Genomic DNA, 23,010 nt, shown 5'->3' with positions numbered 1-23,010 from the left:
TACCTTTTATACCATAAATCTATTTTTTTAATCTTTCCCCCCACCTATCAGCATATTCCTGTGGTATTACAGAGCTTTGCAAACATTATTTTAGAAGGTTGTACAACATTCCAGTGTAAACTGTAAGTCACATAATTGTTCCCATATTGAATTGGACTTTTAGGTTGTTCGCACTTTTTGCTAACAACAGTAATTCTTTGAGGCACACCTTTACGTATAAAACTTTCTGTACTGATAAAGAGGTTTTATTTATTAACTGTAAATAGAATGTCTACTGTATAATCTAGATCTTTCTTAGAATATGGTGGGGGGTTTTGTTTTGTTTTGTTTTTTTCATTCTGGACTTTTTATGATTGCATCCTTACCATCATGGTGACTTTTTTTTCCTTTCATGTTTGTGCATGAATTCTAGGGCTTTTGATTGGCACATTTACTTTCATTTTCTGTCCGAGAAGCCACTGTTTTTAATCCCTCACCTTTTTCTGTTACTGAGTGTATTTTGTGCCTTTGGTCAACATTATAAATTTAATAAGTACTGAGTCTGATTCTTACAGAATTGGTATCAGTTTTTTAGCAGATCGGCTGGGCTGTCACACCCCTGTCCAGTTCACCATTTGCCCTTGGCTAAGCCATGAGTGTTCCAGTCCTATGGCTCTGGTCTGGAATCCATCCCCACCCTGCGCCAATCAGGGCAGTCTCTGGGCCTCGTTTGGATCCCATAGCTGCTGAGTCCATGTGTTTGTGAAAGTTCTGGGTCTAGCCTCTGAGGCAGGAAACAGAGCAGGAGGTGACACCGGGGTAATCCCTAGTGGCCCTGGGCGTGGCCTCTGAAGCAGACTGGCGTGGATCAGAGGCCAGCTCTGTGCTTGCTCTTAGCTGGATGACCTCGGGCAAGTTACCTACCTGCCTGGGCCTTCGTTTCCTCCTTTGGGGATAAGAAAAGTCCCTGTCTTCCAGGGTTTCTATAGGGGTTAAATGCCATAATGCCTGGAAAGAGTTCTCCAAAGTGCCTGTGCACATAGTGAGTGCTGGGTAATCATTAGCTGTTAATCATGCCTGCTGTCATTAGGTAGATTCTAAGGGTGAACAGGTGGGTTGAGGTGCCCCTTGGGAGCATCATATGCTCTGTCCTCCCCCAACAGGCTGGCAGAGAAATACCGAGAGAGCCTGTCCAACAAGGAGAAGATCCTCAAGGAGATCGAGGTGAAGAAGGAGTACCTGAGCAGCCTCCAGCCTCGTCTCAACAGCATCATGCAGGTGAGGGTCTCCCCACCCACCTCCTCCTAGGCTTTCGCTTTGCCTTCACCACCCAGTGACACATGGCTGACCTGAGGCCACCAGAAGCCACATTGCACTGTGGGTTTTGTTGGCTCTGTTACCCTAATCATTGTTAGAGCACAGTGCAAGTCCTGCAGCGGGTGCGGTGAGGTCGTGTCCTGTGTGGAAGGAGTGCTGGCAGGGTGGGCTCAGGAACACACACACATTCACCCCGGGCGTTTTCTCTTTACCTAGAGCTGCTTCTGGCTAAAACTCTTTCACAGACTATAAGTTTAATTTACTCCCTGCATGATTTTTACCAGCTCACAGTCTCCAGGTACCTGAGCATGGTTCCGGGGATATCTGTTAGATCCCCTGACTGCACCTCAGGGGCCAACTGCTCAGCGGATCTGCTTGCTCTGAAAAGAACTGCAGTCATTTGAAAGCCATTAGGTACCTTAGGAGGAAAAGGCCCCACTTTACTTGTAAAATGTGATGTCTCTCTATATAGGTGACCTGATTTTTGTTTGCTTTGTGAAGCCGGATTTGATCTAAATCCTTACAGTTTTATAAAGCAGAGTAAATGGTTAATATGGAGGAACTTTGTAAAAGAACCCTAGAGACATTATAAATTCACTTTTGTCAGATTTGACGAGATCTACATTTCTTGCCAAATGTATGCCTGGAGGCATAGAATTAGAGTTAACAAATAGGCCCAGTAGCACTTCCTATAGGATAAAAAGAAATCAGAAACTAAAAGTTTTGATTGTACTTAATTTTTCCTGTTAATTGGAAGCACTCTAAATGCTCCTAAACAGGGTAGAGGTTAAATAAATTCTTGTTTGGTACAGCCTTACAGCTACGATGAAGTGTGGCTCATTCCGTTACTGAGTGGACAGAAAGATCTGTTGTTAAACAGAAGCAAGTTGTAGAACACAAAATGTAGTCCCATTTGTGTACCTTAATTTACAAAGTATCTGAATGGACTTGTGTATGTGTAAGTCATGTATATGCTTAGAAAAACCTGCATTTACCAAATCATTGTTACTTTTGGTGATTGGGAACTGGGGAGTTTTGCCTTATAAACTTGAATACAACTTTTTAAAGCAATGTACATAATTTTATGTACATAAATTTTACATAAAAAGAAGAATACAACTCATAAGTATACATAGAGCTCAGTGTACGTACACACCTGTGGGCACATCTCTGTGAACGCATCCGTGTAATCAGCACCCAAATCAAGAAGAACATTACCAGTTTTCCAGAAGTTACTTTATTCCCCTCCCAGTCACTGTCTTTTCCCACCCCCCGGTAACCATTGTCTTCACTTCTAATGTCATAGGTTAGCTTGGGCTGTTTTTAAACTTACACAAATGGAATTATATAGTATCTACTGTTCTATGTCTGGCTGCTTTTGCTCAACAGTGCATTTATGAGAGTCATCTATGTTGTTGTGAGTACCAGGAGATCATTCATTTTCATTGATGGTTTCGTATTTGATTTTTGGATGTTTTCAGTTTGGAGATACTGTGAATAATGCTTCTAGGAGCCTTATATATGTCCTTTGGTGGTCATGTGTACACATTTCTTTTGAATATATACCCAGGAGTGGAATCGTTGGGTCATAGAGTATGCTGTGCTTGTATTTAGCTTTGGTATTCACTGAAACAGTTTTCTAAAGTGACTATCCTGATTTATGATATTCCTCCCAGGACCTTGTGAAAGTTCTAATGCTCCACATCCTCGCTAACACTTGATGTTGTCATTTTTCTTGATTTTAGCTATTCTGGAGGTATCTCATGGTTTTAATTTCCGTTTCCCTGGGGACCAGTGACATTGAGCACAGCACCTTTTTTATGCTTATTGGCTTTTGGATTACCTCTTTTGTGAAGGGCCCATTAAAGCATTCTGCTCATTTTTCTGTTAAGTTGCCTGGAATTCTTTATATTTTCAGGACATGTGTCTTTTGCAGATATTTTTCTCATTCGTGACTTTCCTTTTCACTTTCATAATAGTATCTTTTAATGAGTAGATGTTCTTAATTTTAATATGATCTAGTTATCAGTCTTCTTCTTTCTCTGTCCCAAGAACATGGAGATATTCTCTTGTTTTCTTATGGAAGCTCTATTGTCTACCTTTCACATTCAGATCTATAGTCTTCCTGGACATGACTTTTGTATATAACATGAGGTAAAGATCAGATTCCCTTTTTTTTTTTTGGCATAGGTTTTCAGCTGACTCATTTATTGAGACAACCATTCTTTTCTCACTGTTCTCCAGTGTCATTTTTGTCATCTGTGTATGTGTGGGTCTGTGTGTGGGTGTGGGTGTGGGTGTGTGATCCATTTGTCTATCTGCACAGTGTCACACTGACTACTTTATTCAGCTTTATCAGAAGTCTTGATGCTCAGTAATGTAAGTCCTCCAACTTAATTTTCAGGGTTGTCTTTGTTATTCTTGGCCTTTTGTATTTACATATGAGTTTTAGAATTAGCTGATCTGTTTTCACCTGCTGGGATTTAGATTGGGTTGCATAGAATCCATAGATCACTTTGGGGAGAATTGACATCTGGGCCATGTTGAGCCTTGTAGGCCATTAACATGGCATGTTATCTCCATTCATTTAGATCTTTCATTTCTCAGGTGTTTTCGTTGAGGCTTACACACTTGGCATTTAGATATTTGATGTTTCTGTGATATTAGAAGAAATGGTATCTCTTTTTAAAGCTCATTTTCTTCCTGTTTGTTGCTGGTGTAAAGTATTATTGTTTTTCATGTTGCCCTTTTATCCACCAGTTGATTCTGTTAGCTTATCCTGTATCACTTTCATAAATAAAACCTGTATACAGTAACTGAGCACCCACATGCCCCTATGTGGGCTGCCGATAAAGCAGAAACTAAAACCCTTCTTTTGTTGCTTTCAGGCTTCTCTCCCGGTGCAGGAGTACCTGTTTATGCCCTTCGACCAGGCTCACAAGCAATATGAGACAGCCAGACACCTGCCACCTCCCCTCTATGTCCTCTTTGTCCAGGCCACTGCATATGGGCAGGCCTGTGGTGAGTATGGGGGCCGGGCAAGGAAGAGGGGCTCTGGGAGCAGCGGCCGAGGCCAGTTGAGTCATTTGGAAGCACCACCTGCTGAGGAAAGCTCCCTGGCCCTGCTCAGAAGCCCTCAGGTGACAGACGCTGCCTCCCCTCTGCACCACCCAGCATGGCTGCTTTGACCAGCTGGCCTGGTCTAACCTGGACTAACCTGATGGCTTTGAATCTTTGACGAGCCTGGCTGGTCGGCTGTGGGGTTCAGTGCCCAGGCAGTCTGTCTGGGCTCCCAAGCACTCACCCCATTAAGGCACGCTTGGCAGGTGGATCGGTGCCTCTTGCTCGCTTCAGAGAGAGGTCTTGGTGAAATAGGTCCCAGCCAGCTCTCCCAGGCTTCCCCACACCCTGGAACAGGCTGCATGTGGTTACAGTGAATTACTGAGGGTGAGGCGTCCTCATTAAGCTTGAAGGCAGCCTGTGACTGCACTAGGATTTTGAGAAGTTTTTGGAGACCCTACCTCTTACCCTACTGCAGCTTTCACCCAGCGCCTCAGACAGACACATAACGCACCAGTGCATGCTCTCCTCCCAGCCGTGGGCACCGACACATTACTGTCTCTCTTCTTGTGTCTTCCTGGTCCTTTTGGTCCTCTCCCTCCACTTTGTTCTCCCTCCTGTTTTCATCATCAGCTCATATGAAATCCTCCCAGCCCCCTAGACAGGGTGAGTAATTTTCTTTTCTTTTGTGTTTCAGCCTGTTCTCATTTCCATTTTACTGTAGAATTTGAGGATTAAACTAGTCAAAAAACAGGCTGGCATTTGCCAGTGTCTGTTGGGGGTGGTCAGCTTGTTTGGGCTGAGGTATGATGGTTCATGCAGGCTTGTGAGAGATCAGCAGTGGCCTGCCACTGGGGGAAGTTCATCATCCTTCTTTATGCACCTGGGCAGACTCAGGCTTCTGTGACTGTCTGCGTGTCTGTATGCCCTTTTGAATGGAGCAGGAAGGTTGATGGCCTGTCTGACTTCCCAGCACTAGACCCATGGAGTTGCACAAATTCTGGCCCAGGCATCACTTAGTGAGGTGTCAGGCCTGGTGCAGAGAACAGGCCACTTAGCTTTGTGCTTGAGACTCTCAGTTCAAGTTGAGTAGACTTGGTCTTGAATCCTAGCTTATCAACTTCTTAGGTGTTGTATCTAACTTCTTTAAGCCTTAATTTTTTCATCTATAAATGGCTAGAGTAATAGTATTACTTCTATAGCGTTATTGTGAGGATTGAAATTAATTTTTAAAAGTAATTTTATAATTAAAATGATAAGCATTAGCTCATTCAGTCCTCATCTCCCAACCAGGCAGCTGCCATTTGTCAAGTCCCCATTTCATAGATGCAGAAACTGAGGCTCAGAGCAGTAACATAACTTTCCAGGTTGTGAGTTTGGGAGTTGCTTGGGCAGGAACTCAGGTCTGGGACTGGACTGCAGTTTCCAGGTTCCTACCCACTGTCCTACTGCCTCCCAGTTAAATGTGACAGTGCCAGCCAGGTGCCAGGTGCTTGGTATAGTGCAGAATAGAGAAAACTGAGGGGAGAGCTATCGTTTCTAGGGTGTGGACAGTTACGGGCTTCTGGATGAGAACCTTTAAGACAGTTGGCAGAATTGTGCCATGTAGCTTTAGGCCATCGGTTTTGGTTTCTGTTCTTTGGTGTAAACCTGAAAAGAGAGGCTTTCAGCACTAGTCTTAAGTGATGCTTGGCCAGGAATCTGCACTTTGGGTTTTCTATTCTCAGTAAATGATGGAAAAAAGACTTAGGTTAAAAACAAACAACCCAATCAAAAAATGGGTGGAAGACCTAAACAGACATTTCTCCAGTGAAGACATACAGATGGCTAATAGGCACGTGAAAAGATGTTCAATATCGCTAATTTTATCAGAGAAATGCAAATCAAAAGTACGATGAGGTATCATCTCACACCGATCAGACTGGCCATCATCAAAAAGTCCACAAACAAGAGAAAAAGGAACCCTCCTACACTCTTGGTAGGAATGTAGTTTGGTACAGCCATTATGGAAAACAGTATGGAGATTCCTTAAAAAACTGAAAGTAGACTTACTCAGCGATCCCACCCCTGGGCATATATCCAGAGGAAACTCTAATTCGAATAGAATGTTCATTACAATAGCCAAGACATGGAAGCAACCTAAAAGTCCATCGACAGATGACTGGATAAAGAAGTTGTGGTATTTATACACAATGGAATACTACTCAGCCATAAAAAGAGTGAAATAATGCTGTTTGCAGCAACATAGATGGACCTAGAAATTATCATACTAAGTGAAGTAAATCAGACAAAGACAAATACTACATGATGTCACTTATGTGTGGTATCTTAAAAGAAATGACACAAATGAACTTACTTACAAAACAGAAGGAGACTCACAGACATAGAAAACAAACTGGTTACGAAGGGGAAAGGTGATGGGGAGGGATAAGTTGGGAGATTGGGATTAGCAGGTACAAACTGTAGAAGACTTAGGTTTCCTACCTTGCTCCTTGTCATCTGGAGAAAGGGCTTGTGCCCTCCAGCCTTGGTCAGTAATGAGCTATGACAGAAGCGGAGGAAATGCAGCCCCAGGGCTTATGTAGCTTAGCTCCTTCCCTCAGCAGCTTTCACAGGAAGCTCTTTCTTGCTCCCAGATAAGACGTTGTCTGTGGCGATCGAAGGCAGTGTGGATGAAGCCAAGGCTCTGTTCAAGCCTCCCGAGGACTCCCAAGGTAACGTGGTGGTCAGGATTCTCCCCCACGTCTTCTATAGCTAGTTCAAAGGACATCCCCACCACCTCCAGTCACAACCCAGGGCAGTGCTGGTGCTTTGGAAATTAGCTGTACTGGTTCCATGTAGCAGGGAGCTTGGCTTTACTGTCTCAGTGCTTGGGGTAGCCAGTAGAAAGTACTGCCATTCGGTTTCAGCCCTGCCACTCCCTAGCTCACTGATCCTGGGGGAGCTTTTTAACATGTTGGAGCCTTAGTTTACTCACCTGTCACAAGAGAGTAATACCTCCTGTAGAGTTATTATGTGGATTAAATGAGGTCCTGCATGCAGAGCATCGTCCTCAGCACGTAGCGACCCCTCAGATTGTATGAGCTGCTGCTGCTGCTGTTGTTGATGTTACTGTTGTTACCACCACCACCACCGCAGGAGCTTGTGGATGACAGTAAAATGTGCTGTAAAAAAAACAGGGGTGATGGGGTTGTAGGTCCCTTTTTTTTTTTCATGGTGTTTTCTACACTGAATAAGAAGCAGCAAATTAATTTATTATTTATTCTAAAGAAACCCATTTACAAAAGTCTGGGCCCTTCTATGCCCCCTGGGTCGAGGTGCTCCAGGGAGCCTTGGGAGTCCCTCACATCTGGCCGCCTTCTCTCTGTTGCTGCAGATGACGAGAGCGACTCGGATGCTGAGGAGGAGCAGACCACGGTGAGCACTACTTCCTCCCATGGGGGTGCCAAGCAGCTGCCCTGGGGCCTTCCAGTAGGCAGATGCCCTCCTCCCTAGAAGCAGAAGAAAGGTTTGAAAGAAGGGGCGGCTGGGATCCTGGCAGCCGGAGTGCTGAGGCACGAGTCCCAGGGCAGAGGCCCTGGCCAGCAAGGGGAGGGAAGAGGGAGATGCCTGTGACCGGTGCTCACTGGCTTGACTCTCTCTTTTGTCTAGAAGCGCCGGCGACCCACACTGGGAGTTCAGCTGGACGACAAGCGCAAGGAGATGCTGAAGAGGCACCCGCTATCCGTCATGCTGGACCTGAAGTGCAAAGGTCTGGCTCCCCTTGGGCTGGGGGTCTCGTAGCACCCAAAGAGTGCAGCCCGCTGCAGCTGCATGCAGCCCAGCAAGCTGAGGCCTCCCTGTCTAAGCCAAAGATTCTGGGTTCATATTTCTGTTTGTCTTCATTGTTCTACATGGAGTTTGTTTGATTCCCCACCACCTCCAGTCACAACCCTAACAGCATAGCAACAACACTAGACATGCAAGCAATGCTTGATAAAACTACACCTCTTTTTGAATTTGACAAGTCAGATACACAGAACAAGTTAACAAGCGTATGCAGGTGTTCAGTAATATGACCAACCTGCTTAATTTAATAAATATAAGTAGAACTTTGTATTTTGCAAAGAATATAGATTTTAAAACTGGCTTTGTATGGGTAAAGGAGCACATAGTAAAGTATTCCACCAGGATAAGAGGTAACAGTCAGATACAAGTTTCCTTCTTACCCCAGACTCCCAGACCCAGGTCCTGGGTCTTAACCTCCAAGGACAGCCACTCTGATGGTTTCTTACGTATTTTTAAGAAATAGTCCTATACAATTAGATGCTTTTATACAAATGTGTACTTATCCCCTTCCCCTTTTATTTTTTACACAAATGGAAACAGTCTACAGTCTGGTCCTGTTTTTGCCTTTTTATAAAAGATTTTTTTAGTTGTGAGATCATTTTAGGCTCAGAAGAGTTTCAGTGATGATACAGAGAATTCTCACATGCTCTTCACCCCTGATGCCAACATCTTACTTAATCACAGTACAGTTATCAAAAGCAATGTTAATTTCATTGGTACAATACTATTAACTACAGAGCTTATTCAGATTTCCCTGGTTTTTCCACTAGTGTCCTTTTTCTGTTCCAGGATCCAAACCCAGGATCTCGCGTTGCAGTTAGTCATCATGCCCCTCAGTCTCCTCCAGTCTTTGCTTGTCTTTCATGACCTAGACACTTTGGAAGATGAGGTTTATGTATTATGTAGAAAGACTCTCAGTTTGGGCTTGTGTGATGTTTTCTCCTGCTTGGACTGAGGTTATGAATTTGGGGGAAAGAGTACAACAGATGGTGGTGTTCACCATCAAGTCTTATCTGGGGTCCGTGGTATCGCTGTGTCTTATTACTGGTGATGTTAACCTGGACCACTTGGTCATCACTTGATGGCTTCCTCACTGTGTTGCATTAATTAGAAGCAGAGTCTCTAAATCCAGTCCACACTCTGGGAGGGAAATGAAGCTCCACCTCTTGGAGGAAGGAGTAGCAAAGAAATTGTAGTGACTCTTTGCTTTTTTTAATCAACATTAAATTGCCATTGAATTGCTTTCATAGTAGAAGATCTTAAAAGTCTTGTTGACTTCCCTTTCTATAATTCTGTTGACTCTCTTCTAATGTTTCACTCATACATGAAGTCTCCTTTTCCTCCTTTCCTCCAGATGACAGTGTACTGCACCTGACTTTCTACTACCTCATGAACCTCAACATCATGACAGTAAAAGCCAAAGTGACAACCGCCACGGAGCTGATCACCCCCATCAGTGCAGGGTACTGGGCAGGTGCTGCGGGGGTGGGACTTGGGGTGGGAGTGAGAGCCTCAGGGCTGAGCTGCTCTTGGTTTCTCCCTCATCTGGCTCTAAGAAGATTCACAGCCACATGACCTTTGTTGTCATGTCCACACAGCCTTGTACATCTCGGGTATTTAAAAGGCACTCACTGACTTGAATTGGTGAAGTCCTCTTACTACACAGTAGATGATAGAAGTGACTGCGGCCTACTGGAAATTGAGTGGGCAGGGCAGAGCAGAGCACCAGCGTTCTACACCAGTGGAAAGAGTGTGAGAGTGAGATTTGGCAGGCCTTATCAGGTTGACAAACTTAGGCCACTTTTTTCTGTTTCTGTCTTAAGGTGCTGGGGTTTCTCTGCAGCTCAGCTCAGTCCAGGGTTGTCCTCACTTGGGCTGTGGGAGGAGGACTGGTGGTTCCTGTGGGGGGCTTGAGGAGGGTGAGTAGAGGCACAGTAATGACAGCCACGGGCGGAGCTTCCCCAGAAAGACCTGACTGTGGCCACTTGTTCCACAGCCAGTGTGGGAAGAAAGGAGGAGGGCCGAGGGGTGAGATAGGGTCACCTGGCCTGGCACCTCTCCCAGCCCTGCCCCACCTGCTTCAACTGAGTCCTCACGTCAGCTGTAGGAAGACCAGTGAGGGAGGCACAGGGCTGGTGCCTGGTGGGGTGGGGCTCCTCCCATGGCTGCCTGATGGTGTGTTCCCTGAGTTTCGACCCTGCACTAATAGTCCATGCCCCATTCAGGCTGCATCCTTGGTCCCTGTGCTTGAGTGTTGCTGGACCACCCCGAGCACTCTGGATGAAATTGACCCTGTTTCCACCTCACCCCAGCAGAGGGAGCTCGGGGCTTGCTTCTTCAGAGCACCCAGTTGCACTGCTCAGCCAGCACTCCTGGGCCAGTGAGCCGCTCAAGGGCCCAGTGAGGGCCCTGACCACAGTGGAGCTCCTTGTCGTGAGCATTCTGCCTGCTCACTTCCCAGCTGTCCTCCCTGCTAAATCACAGGGCTGCAGGCTGGCTTCATTGCATGCTGAAGTCCAGCTCCTTGCTAGGCTCTGCACATGCAGTGATGGGGGCAGGACTGCAGGATGGGCATTAGTTATAATATCCCCTCCCAGGGTGCCTGTGGGAGTCAGGTCAAATGCTTAGTATAAGTGAGGTACTTGGTAAATGACAGCCGTGTTTGTCATCATCAAATTATCTAACTGACAGTAGCTCTACAAGGTGAGGAAACCGAAGCTCTACAGAATTAAGGAGTGCCCCAAGGTCACAGATAGTGAGTGGAGAGTGATGATTAGAAACTGGCCAGGCCTGGGTACCACCGTACTACACTACTGTCATCACCCTGTGCCCCAAAGAGGGAGGAGGCCCAAAAGGAAACACCACCCTCAAGCCAGGATTAGCTCTTCAAGGGCCTCCAGGTGTTGTCTAGCTCATCCTCCTATTTTACAGATGGAGAAACTGAGGTTCAGGGGCAAATGTCCAGTTATTGAAGCCCTGGGCCTAGACTTCAGACTCCCAGCCCAGAAGCCTTTGCCTAAGTACAGGCTGCTTTGGCCCCATGGAGACACCAGCCTGGTATATGGTTTTATTTACTTATCTACTCAGACATAGGGATCTTTTTTAAAAACTTTTTAATATAATCAGAATATCACACTGATTCCTTAAGATCATCCAATATCCAGTCGGAGCTCAGATTTCCTTGATTTTCTCATGAGTGTTTTTTGTTAGTTTTGTTTTGCTGTTACGGTTTGGGTTGGAATCTGGGTCTTTATAAGGTCCACATGTTGCGGTCAGAGGAGGCTCCTCTCAAGTAGCTTTCCATCTGAATGTTCCATTGTCTTTCTATTTGTTGAGGAAAGTAGGTGGTTTGCTGTGTAGGTTTCCCCTAGGCTGGATTTTGATGATTGCGTCCGTGCTGTACTGTTTAACGTGTTATTCCTGCTCCCTGTATTTCCTGTAAATTGGAGTTGGGGTTAGAGGCTTGATCAGATTCCAGGTTTTGTCGGGGAGGAAGGGTGTGCAGGACTGTGTCATAGATGTTGCGTGCTTTCATCAGGGCGCGCAGGCTGACTCTTGTTTTTGAGATGTTAGCAGCACTGACAGCTGCTGCCAGGATCTCTAATTCATTAGGAAATTCATATTTTTATTATAAACATTTTAGTCAGAATTATATCAACCTTGCTGAATTTTTCTCAAGAAATTGTTTTCCAGGATGATTTCCATTCTGCCATTTTAATTCATTAATCAATTTTTCATTAAGGTATGAAGTTATTTTTAATTATTTCCTATTTTTATTTTACTTAGATTTTTTAAAATCTCTTTTAAAATTTTATAAGATTTGACTGAATAGTTTTTTGAGTAGTTACATTTTTATGATTATATATAGCCTCCTCTTCAATGTCCTTTTTTTTTTTTAACCAAATTCAGTTGCCCTGAGCCACATATTGCAGATGTAAATTTGTCAAGAAGATTTGATTCAGCTCTCAGATTTTGTCCGTTTAAAATGTTAATCTTGTGCAGGTTTAGCTGTCCTGTTTTAATTTGGTTGATTCAGTGTATTAGTAACAGTCACTAAACATTGGCTTAAAGACTGACAGTTCTTATTCATTTTCCAGCCAGTTGTCTGTGAGGCAGTGAAGGGGACAGAGACCGGTGGTGGGGGGAGCGTGTTGGGGGAGACACTCTGGGCAAGACAGGGGACAGGGAAGAGCCAGAAGCTGCCACTCTCCTGGGGCTCAGTCCCTGGAGGCCTGCGGGGCTCAGAGCAGTGGGATCGGCCTCCGCCTGATGCTCTCCCTGAAGGTGAAGCAGAGCCCCCGCTGGTAAAAGGAAGGAATGGGCCTCATTGTGATTAAATTACTCCATTCTCCCCCTGCCTGTCTCTTCTCTGATTGTCACATTGAATTACAGGCTGTGCCTAAGTGTTCCGAGTGGGTGGCGGTGGCATCACTGTCTCACTCTACTTATAGCACTAGGTCACCTTGTCTCCAGTCTGTGTGATATATCTTTTTCTAGGAATATTAAAGGGGCCTGTTTCTGTGAGAGCATGAGATTTGGTAAAATGTAAGATGGACACAGCATCAAAGCTGCATAGTGGTTCTCTCTAGGGAAGAAGGGAGTCTGTTTTGCTTCTATGAAAACTCTGGTTTTCCCTATTTCTGGTGTCACAGGGCTTTGCCCCTCTGAGGAAAGGCTCTGGTCACCGTATGACTCTTGAAGGGATAGGTTTCTAAAAAAAACTGTTGTTTAAGAGTACTGCTGTCTTTGATCGTACAGTGTAAATCCTGGCTCCAGTGCTTACTAGCAACATGATCTTGGACAAGCCGCATCTTTCAGAGCCTGGAATTTTCCCTCCGTCGAATGGAAATGGTAGTTCTCCCAACCTTGTAGGGTTGTGAGGATCTGATGACCTCAGGCACATAAAGGGTTGCCCACAGGAAGCATTCAGTAAATGGTGGCTTTGATCATCAGTGAGAGGCAGCGTTACCATTCCCAAATGCCCATGTCTGCATCAAGACAAGGGGTTGGCCGACCTTCTCACTGCAGTCTCTTCCCTCTTGCAGTGACTTGCTGTCTCCTGACTCAGTACTGAGCTGTTTGTATCCTGGGGATCATGGAAAGAAAACTCCAAATCCAGCCAATCAGTATCAGTTTGATAAAGTTGGGTGAGTCAGCAGCATTTCCTTTTCTCCCAGCCTCTGCTTCTGAGTTTCTCCAATGGCTCAAACCCGAAGCTGGAGGCGTGTTAGGGCCAGAGGCCTCCCAAGGGGCAGGGGAGACTGCAGGGCGGGAGGGAATGCTCTGTTTCCAGAAGGGAGCACGCCTTTTCCTGCTTACAAGGCTGTGGAGGCTGGGGAAGGGTGGAAGGATCAGAACTCTGGGAACTTGATAATAGAAGTGTTTAACATTTTAATGTTCTGATGATTAAAATTTTAAAAATATTTTACAAATGGGTAAACTGATGAAGAGATCAAATATACTGCTTTTTTACTGAGATTTACTAAAGAGTTGAAGGCTGCCAGGGAAAGAAGAGAAAAGAAAGTATGGGAGAGATGAAATTCACAGTAGGGAATTGATGAAGTTAACAGGCTTTGCTGGCAGCCTGGCTGTGAGCAAGTCTCAGCCGGTGAGACCTCTCTGTTGAGATGAGATGGGAGGGGGACATATCCCGGGACCACTGCAGAAAGGACTTACAAAATCATTTCATTCTGTGTTCTTTTCTGCAGCATCCTGACTTTGAGAGACTATGTACTTGACCTCGGTCACCCCTATCTGTGGGTGCAGAAGCTTGGTGGCCTCCACTTCCCCAAAGAGCAGCCCCAGGTGTGGACGCTGATCTGGTCCCCTTGGCTAAGGAGCTCTATTCCTCTCCTCTACAGAATCCAGAAGGGCTTCTGATGGCCTTTGGGACTTTAAATTAGCAGAATGCTATCCCTCCAGGCTATGATCCATCCTCCCTCCACTCAGGATACTAAGATGTCCAAGGCCTACAAGTGTTTAGGTACCTCTTAACCTTTGCCCTGAGCCTGGTAGCACTCTAGATCAAAGTAACCTGGACTCTTGCTCTGTGTACAGCACAGCTCCGTGTGCTGCTACCCCCCCGTCTTATGTACGAAGGTACCAGAAATGAACCCCCGAGGATCTGGCACCTCAGCAGAAGCCTGCCTTTTCCACAGCCTCCTAAGAACCCAGCAGCTTATATCTTTCCTACTGGGACTTAACCTCTGGCCTGTCACAGCAGGGAAACCCTGCCATTCGGACAAGGCATCCATCTTAGGGCCTGGGTGGTTCAGTCTGCCACAGGTAGGCAGGTCCTTGGAAAGAGGAGGTACTGGGAGGAATGGATGGGGAGCATTCACCTGTGTGCCGCTTGCTGTCATCCACAGCACACTGTGATTGCTGACCACTCACTGAGTGCCAGCCACATGGAGACTACCATGAAACTGCTGAAGACCAGGGTGCAGTCCCGCCTGGCCCTCCACAAGCAGTTTGCCTCCCTGGGTAAGCTGGTGTCGTTAGAGCTGAGAGCCGCTGAGACAACACGGGGCAAAGAGAACAGGGCCCTGCACTGAGTCCTTGAATCCTGATGACAAATCAGAGCAGGCTGGCTTCCTGGCTCGTGCTGAGCTGGGGTGTTACCTGGGCCACTGGGGAGACTGCAGGCCTCCAAACAGAGGTCTGAGCTCCCCTCAGAGCCATCAGGGCTGTCCCAGCCCAGAGGAGGCCCAAAGCCTTTTGGGGGCACAGGTTAGCAGATTGGCCAGGAGCACTCACCCTAAGTCAGTGCAGGTCAGGCTTTGATGTGCATTTGACAGATATTTAACAGGAGCCTAATTCTTGCCAGGCAGCCGGTATGTCCTGGGGTAAGAGCCATGAGCACAACAGAGCCCTGCTTTTGTGGAGTGTACCCTCAGCTTACCTGAGTACAGCTGTCCGGGGATCCACCCCACATCCCTCCCCTGAGGCTGGGCCCCTGTGTTTGCCATAAGCTCCCAGGTGATTCTCATGAGCCCTTGACCAAGGTGGTGGCTATATGGGGCTTCTTTTCATTTATTCATTCAGTACATGCTTTTCACCGTCTACCATGTACAAGGCGCTTGTGGGGAGTAAGGGTTTAGACCTTTCTGACCTAAAAAGAGTCACTGACAGGAAAGGCTTTGGGTTCCCAGGACCCACCTGGAGGCCCCGCCCCTGTGGGCCAGTTCCTGTGCTCCAGGTGGATCCTGGTTTCTCCAGGGCAGCGCTGCTTGCTTCCCATCAGCTTTCTTGAGCTTGTTTTGTCTCAAGGTTGGATGACAGTGTTTACTGTGTTGGCATATTTGCTTATTGAAATGCCAGCAGGAATTTACCCCAGAGCAGTCCTCCTGCTCGGCTCTCTTAGAGGAACTGACACAGAACACCTCAGTCTTTCCTGCATCAAGGTCAGCTGTGAGAACAGCCCCCTCGGCTATTTGATCTAATTAACAGTCACTGCTGCAGAGACACCATCACAGGTTTTGGCTGCAAGGGTTTTTTGTTTTTCTGGCCATCATTTGCATTAAGAATGAAGCACTGTGAATGCTCGTGCTGCGTCTGGCCACAAGCATGTAGCACTGGGTGAAGGTCAGGTTGGTGTGCCTTAACTCCTGGCACTGTTGACCTGGGCACCTGCTGAGTACCAAGTGTCCCTGGACAGCCGGCAGGGCCATCTGAGCCCTCCAGAGAATACTAGTTCCCCAGCTGTGGCACCTGATTTCTCCCTGTGACACCACCTGTCCTGCTCTCTTCTAGAACATGGCATTGTGCCAGTTACCAGCGATTGCCAGTACCTCTTCCCTGCAAAGGTGGTCTCTCGCCTGGTGAAGTGGGTGACAATTGCCCATGAGGATTACATGGTAGGTAGAGGTGTGAGAGGCCACAGGTGCTATCCTGCAGACTGCTGGCCTACCTCACCTTTCAGCTCCTGCTCCTCCACCAGAAGGGTGGTGGGTGTGACCAGAGGAGCCAGAAGTTCACCTTGTCTGTGGCGACTTCTAGGAGCTGCATTTCACCAAAGACATCGTGGAGACAGGACTGGCTGGGGACACCAACCTCTACTACATGGCACTCGTGGAAAGGGGCACAGGTAGTTGCTCTGCTGATCACAGTGGTTCTAGGGAAGGGGGGCCGCTGGGAGTAAAACAGTCCTGGGAGTTGCCCAAAGGAAGCAAAAGATCCTGGAATCCTGCCACGGGGGACTTAGCAAATGCCACGGTTGTGAGAGGCACCGCTCAGTGAGGACTTGCTCTGCAGCACCGTCATATCCGCTGTATCTCATTTGGTCCTCACCGCAGCCCTGGAGGTGGCGACAGTCCCATTTTGTGGAGAGGAGGCTAGGGCTTAGTCACAAACCCAGTCTGCCCTCTGAGCCTGAGCTCTTAGCCCCTGTGCTCTACTTCTGTGGAGAATTAGACGCCTGCTCTTCCCCCTCATCACAGAAGGGCTGTCGCTCTCGGGGTGTGAAGTGCAGGGTGCAGGACCTTCCTCCCTCTCTGCAGTTCCTGCCCTCACTTGGGAGACCTGGAAAGCGGTGATTCCTCCCGGCTGTCCTGGCATCTGATTGTCTGGGGCTTCCTGCTGGAGCCACCCCAGTGCCACCCGTGGCGCTATTGTCGGGCCCCAGCCTGTGCAGGCCTGGCGCCACCCCAGGCTCTCAGCCCAGGGGCTCAGGCTGAGGCCACAGAACAGAGGGAGTTGTCTGGTTCTAAGACAGTGAGAGGCACATTGGGGAAGGTTGCACTCTTTGATGTTCAAGTTTCTCTGCCTCGATGTCTTCCCTTCTCTTTTTCTTCATGTGTTTTTAGAAGTATTCTGAGGAAATTAAATATTTCAGATACACTTGAGGCTCCTGGATCCCACTTCATTCTCACCCTCGTGATAGGTGACTGCTGTTTGGGATTTTGCATTTGCTTCCCATCCTCTCCCTCTTTAAAAAGTACTTCTATCTCATCCCTAAACCACATTGACACACAGTTTTTTGTTTTTTTTAATTGAAGTGTAGTTGGTTTACAATGTTAGTTTCAGGCACACAACAAAGTGATTCAGTTATACACATACATACATATATATTTTTTCTTTTCAGATTCTTTTTCCATTATGTGTTATCACAAAAAACTGAATATAGCTCCCTGTGCTATACCATAGGTCCTTGTTTATCTATTTTATATATAGTAATGTGTTAGATTTACTGTTTTGAAAGGGTGCAAAATATGCAATCCCCCCTCAGAATCATTATTAGGGCGAAATAAAATGTATGTAAAGGGCTTAACACAGTGCTTGGAATACAGTAAGTACTCAATAAATGTTGGCTCTTTAAAAGCTTCACATAACATACAAGTAAAGAACAGAATGGAGGAAATGTATTTGACTGATGAAACGGCTAATACACAATATTGTTGAAGAGGAAAAATAGGTAGTAAGGCTTCACATGGAAAAAAATCTTTTTAACTTACTGGCAAATAGAGAAGTGCCAATTAAAACAAACTTCTGTTTGGAGGAGTAAAGAGAACTCTTAGGAAACCCAAAGTGGACCAGACCCTGGGGAGTCCACATACCTTTGTGTCCTTGGAGGACCAGAGTCACAGGACCTTACGTTCTGCAACTGGGTGATTCCACTTTGGAGATTCTAGAACAGAAGTAAAAGTCGGTACTGGAATGTGCCGTGCGGCCCTCGGACTAACATGAGACATGAGAGCTGAGCTCGGGTTCAGTGGCGGGGCGCGGGCCGGCGGGCTGCGTCTCAGAGCTGAGTGTTCCTCCTCTCCGCTCCCTTCCCAGCTAAACTTCAGGCTGCTGTGGTGCTGAACCCTGGCTACTCCTCCATCCCACCCATTTTCCAGCTCTGTCTGAACTGGAAAGGGGAGAAAACCAACAACAATGATGACAACATTCGGGTAAGGCCCTGCTGGGGGTGATGGGAGGAGCAGGGAGAACCTCCCTGGGGAGGGGACAGTGGCAGAGCCTGCTGCAGCTGAAGGCTTGGGCACTGGCACAACTCCTGGGACAGAGGGGCCTGCTGGAATCTGTAGGATTTGCTGGAGGCTTCGTGATGTAGAGGAGGAAAGAGCCCAGACTCATCTTCTCAACCCCTCAGCTAGCTTGGGGTCCACAGGTTCACCCCATTTATAAACTGAGAATAATATAAATAACCTACCTCGAAAGGTGGTTGTCTTGGGCTTCTGTGGAAATGTGAATAAGTTCAGATGCACAGAAAGTGCTGGAGTGAGATGATGTGTGAGCTCATTGCTCCTGTTAAGTATCGTCATGCCTGTGGATTTGATTCCAAAGCTGCCTTGTGGCCATGGAACCTTGTTTTTAACCGTAACACCTGACTTGGATCTTAAGATTCCTTCTCTTCGTCTTTTGGCTTGGGCATGCAGGGCAGGGAAAGTTCTGGGTCGGAATCAGGAAGACCCTGTTGTCTTGAGGATAGAGAGAGCCTCAGGGCAAGCGAGTCCGACTCCATCTGCAGAGACCCAACTCCTGCAGAGGCCCAGGAGCAGTTCTTGTGAAACCATCGAGGCCAGCTGGTCTGAAGGTGGTGCTGAATTTTGGGCTTTCCCACCCTGCAGGCCATGGAGAGCGAGGTCAACGTGTGCTACAAGGAGCTGTGCGGCCCCCGGCCCAGCCACCAGCTCTTGACCAACCAGCTGCAGCGCCTGTGCGTGCTGCTGGACGTCTACCTGGAGACCGAGAGCCACGACGACAGTGTGGAGGGGCCCAAGGAATTTCCCCAGGAAAAGATGTGTCTGCGGCTTTTTAGGTGAGGGGGTCGGGAGCACCAGGGCCTGGGCCCTCCAGCCCTGCTTCTCACAGGGCCTGGAGCAGAGGTGAGCCTGGCATGGAGGGCACACATGTTCCCGGGTGCACTTGTCTCCTTTCACAGTGGAGATGAAAATCCTGCTGCCAGAGCTCCTGCGGAGAACTTGCTCCCTTCTCCCTGAAACTTCCCCTGTGGCCCCCGTCCTGCCGGCCTGGTCCAATTCTTCATGAACACCCCCACGGTGGGCTGCCCAGTGAGTGGGCAGCACTGGACTAGGAACCAAGAGGATTTGGCTGAACTTTCTTTCTCTACTTCCTACAGAAAGCAATAGGTTTTCATTTTATTGTCCAAATAAGCTTTTCTAACAACACACACCACCCCCAGTCCCCAGCCTCTGCTCTACTTTCTGGGGCACACACGTCCGGGAAGATCGCAGCTGCAGGCAGTCGGGCGTCCCAGAAGGAACCAGCTCTGAAGTAACATGAACACAAGTGCAGGTCTCTGCTTCCCTGCTCACCAGCTGTGTGACTTTGGAAGAGTCACTCCAGCTCAGCTGAGCCTTTCCTAAAGGCTGAAATGGAAGTGTTACGTTTAACTGGTGATGAATTAGAGATGGTTTATGTAAAGGATCCTGGCACAGTCAGGGACTCAGAACACACCAGCAGGTCCCGACAGCTTGGTAGTCAGCGTGTCTGCGAGCACAGCACTTCGAGCTGCTTTTCCTTTCACTTGGTGTCAAGTCCTTTCTTTCTCTTTCATTCCTTAACTCATGTTCTTGTTCTTAAAGAGTCAGTTTCAGAACAGTCCGCACTGCTCAGGCATCGCTTCCCTTTCGGGCAAGGACTTGGGTTTGGTTGGTGTCTGGGAAAGGCTGTAATCTATCTAATCAGGGCGAATGTTCCCTGTCAGTCCAAAAGGTGCCTTAGGTGCCCCTCACCTCCTCACACACCTGGGCCCAGCCTCTGGAAGCTGTCCCGGCATCCTCCCGTCTCTGTCTGGCACCTCCACCGGCCTAGTTTGTCCTGCTGTCTGATAATAACCACCTCCAGCCCCGCAGTGGCTGCTGAGGGCAGAGCTGGTGGCTGGATGTTGGTACCTTCTAGGACTCGCTCTCCCTGGTGGGTCTGTGTGAGACCTCAGCCCTCCCCACCCTCCAAGCCTGCTGCAGCACATCTCCAAAGTGGGAGTTCTCACACAGCCAGTGTTTATTTTGTTACCTAATGGTTCCCGAAGGACCTCCTTCCTGAAGTGCTTTGTGTGTCGCCCAGGCTCAGCTCCTCTGTCAGGGCATTTTGGGGAGGTGCTCCTTTGACTCCTCAGATCCAATTAACTCCATGGCTGGTGAGATGTGGGACATGAGGTTCTTGGCTTGGAGTCCAGCTGACCACTGGGATCAGGCCAGGGGCTAGGCTGCAAATGCTGGCCTAGGCAGCAGGAAACATCGGCTCTGGCTCTGCCCGTGGCTGGGTACCTTCAGGCTGTGGGTTCTCCATCAGCTGTATGCCTCCCTAGACTTAGCCGGATGAGTCTGCACCCTTCTGATGTTGGGAGGTACATGGCATCATGGTTGTGAGCCAAGGCTTTAGGGCCAGAAAGGCATAGGTTCAAATCACAGCTTCTACCTGTGTGATTCGGGTCTGTACTTAGACCCCTGAGCTTCAGATTCCTCATCTGTAGAACAGCATCCACCTCAGATGCTGTTGGGAGGGTGACATTAAACCTGGTGGAGCATGTAAAGTGCCAAGCACAGTGCAAGACACACACACACACACACACACACACACACACACACACACACACACACACACACACACACACACACACACACACACACACACACACACACACACACACACACACACACACACACACACACTCCCTCCCTCCCTCCCTCCCTCCCTCCCTCCCTCCCTCCCTGAGTCCAAGATCCAAGCTGTCACCTTCTTGTTACCATTGAATGTCAGTCATAGGCAGACAAACCAAGAGGCCCTTAGCTGGACATCATTCTCTGTGGACTTGTATGGAAGACAACCCTGTGTGAAGTTTTGCTCGGGGTCCAGGATTACAGCTGAAGCACCTCAGCTTCGGGGGCCCAGGTTTGGCCGTGACTGTCAGCTGCCTGTGGCCAGCAGGCTTTGGCATCAGCCCTGGTTTTGAATTTGGGCTGTGCTGCTTTCTGACCATATGATGTTGGGCAGACGCTTTACCTTCCTGAGCCTGTTCCTTCATGTGTAAAATCTATACAGAGACAGAAATAGCATCTAAGAAGTAGTGAGTATAAAGCACGCGGCCCTCAGCTGGCATTTAGTGCAGTTTCTCTTCACACCCAGGCTCCTTCCTTGCATGGGAATCTCCCTGCAAAAGAGGATTTAAAAAAAATTTTTTTTTGATCATGGAAATTAAACACGTTTGTTGTTAAACATACAAACAACAATGAAGTTGTGTAAAAACACTACAAAATGAGGATGCCCAAGCCCTGGCCCCTAAGCTGCCCATTGTCAGCGACCCTTACAGGTTTGTGTTCATGCCTTTGCAAGCACGTAAAGGTGTTTTTTCAGAAATGCTCTCCCACCTTTCGTATCGTTCTGCAGTCTGCTTTTCTTACAACATTCCTTTTTTTTTTCTTTTAACAGCTACGTAGTAGTCCCTTGTGTGGATGAATTGTAATTTATCAGTCCGAAGGATATGGTATTAACTGATCTTTCTCCTGTTTCTCTAGGGGTCCCAGCAGGATGAAGCCGTTTAAATATAACCATCCTCAAGGATTCTTCAGCCATCGCTGACCTCCCACTCAGGCTTTTGTTCCCCCCGGACTCCAAGTGCTGCGCCTCTGCTTCCTACTCTGGCACACGTGTGGCTCTTGATAGTCTCCAAAGACAGGTTTTCTATTTCTAGCCTATTAAAGTGTCACCTGACGAAGTGACCTTTGTCTGTGGCTCCTTGGGGAAGAGGGAGCGACTTTGCAGTCTGAAAGGGCAGGTGGGAGCCACGGCACAGTGTGAAAGAACATTTGTGGATACGCTTTCCTTTGGGGCCAAGAAAAGCAGGGTGAAAACATTCTGCTTCTGCAGGCAGATGCTGCCCTTTTGTTTACACTCACCTGACTTTGGCAGGTCTTCATTCTTTTGGTATTTGTTATCCTAAGTCCCTGCTGTTAGCAGGCAATAAGGGAAGCCAAAGTCAGCACAGCACAAAAAGCAAAAGCTCTTTTTTTCCCCCTTCCCCTCACTCTTTCCACTAGACCTTGTCAGTGTCTCTCATGGCCAAAATTCTGACTAGTAAATGTTATAAACATCTGGCCATGTAACAAAAACAAATCCATCACAAAGAATAATTGTAAATCTTATATCACAAAGAACAATTGTAAATCTTGCAGGATTTCATGAAGGTGATGAGAGTGATGTTGGAGAATCACACACAGAACTACTGTCTAGTGATGTTCTGGCAGAATGAGACCAGTTGACACCTGAGGAGACTCTTCATGGTGATGGCATGATAGGTACCTCAAAAAACAATGGTGTGACTCTCAAAGGATTAAGAGAAGTCCTGTGGAAATAGATAACACTCTCTAAAATGTTTGCAGAATTACCTCCTTTAAAATTCTGTAAAAGTCAAACAAAATGGAGGATGGCGTAAAGCGTTCTTGGACAGTTTTGTTAGAAAAGTTATACTCTGTCCCTCCCATCCCTGCCCCACAGAAAAACCAATACTCAACTCATGATTCATTTTAAGAAATAAGATGTAAAAATATTGAAGAATTATTACGTGGTTGCAAGCAAAACCTAAAGTTTGCTAACTGAAAGTGAAATCAGTTTTATTGTTTCAACTTTACTGAGATATAATTAACATGTAACATTGTGTAAGTTTAAGGCATTACAGCAGGATGGTTTGGTATACTATACATTGTGAAATGATTACCACAATGAAGTTAGTTAACGCATCCATCACCTCACGTAGATACTTTTTGGTGGGGCGTGTGTGGGGCGGGGGTGGTAAGCACTTTTAAGGTCTTCTCTCAACATACATAAATTTAATTTTTTATGATAGTCCCAATCAGTTTTTCT

General features: G+C 47.2%; 1 protein-coding gene across 2 annotated transcripts in view; it reads left to right on the top strand.

Moving 5' to 3' along the window:
* THOC5 (THO complex subunit 5) overlaps positions 1-21,869 on the top strand; it is a 28,906-nt gene extending 7,037 nt beyond the window's left edge. Inside the window, exons 7-21 of one of the 2 annotated variants that reach the window (XM_010951302.3) lie at positions 1,143-1,257; positions 4,185-4,317; positions 4,990-5,022; positions 6,993-7,070; positions 7,733-7,773; positions 8,008-8,107; positions 9,539-9,647; positions 13,230-13,331; positions 13,893-13,989; positions 14,553-14,667; positions 15,937-16,040; positions 16,183-16,270; positions 17,962-18,077; positions 18,756-18,946; positions 21,666-21,869. In XM_010951302.3, the coding sequence (XP_010949604.1) occupies positions 1,143-1,257; positions 4,185-4,317; positions 4,990-5,022; positions 6,993-7,070; positions 7,733-7,773; positions 8,008-8,107; positions 9,539-9,647; positions 13,230-13,331; positions 13,893-13,989; positions 14,553-14,667; positions 15,937-16,040; positions 16,183-16,270; positions 17,962-18,077; positions 18,756-18,946; positions 21,666-21,729 (1,486 nt within the window). In that variant the 3' untranslated portion in view covers positions 21,730-21,869. The remainder of the gene's footprint in view (positions 1-1,142; positions 1,258-4,184; positions 4,318-4,989; positions 5,023-6,992; positions 7,071-7,732; positions 7,774-8,007; positions 8,108-9,538; positions 9,648-13,229; positions 13,332-13,892; positions 13,990-14,552; positions 14,668-15,936; positions 16,041-16,182; positions 16,271-17,961; positions 18,078-18,755; positions 18,947-21,665) is intronic. The other variant, XM_010951304.3, reaches the window with a different exon arrangement.
* Positions 21,870-23,010: the final 1,141 nt, after the last annotated feature.

Source organism: Camelus bactrianus, chromosome 32 (assembly GCF_048773025.1).
Source record: "Camelus bactrianus isolate YW-2024 breed Bactrian camel chromosome 32, ASM4877302v1, whole genome shotgun sequence".
In the NCBI taxonomy this organism is placed as follows: Eukaryota; Metazoa; Chordata; class Mammalia; order Artiodactyla; family Camelidae; genus Camelus; species Camelus bactrianus.
The sequence above is the reverse complement of the archived record's forward strand: the minus strand, read 5'-3'. Positions and strand labels throughout refer to the sequence as shown.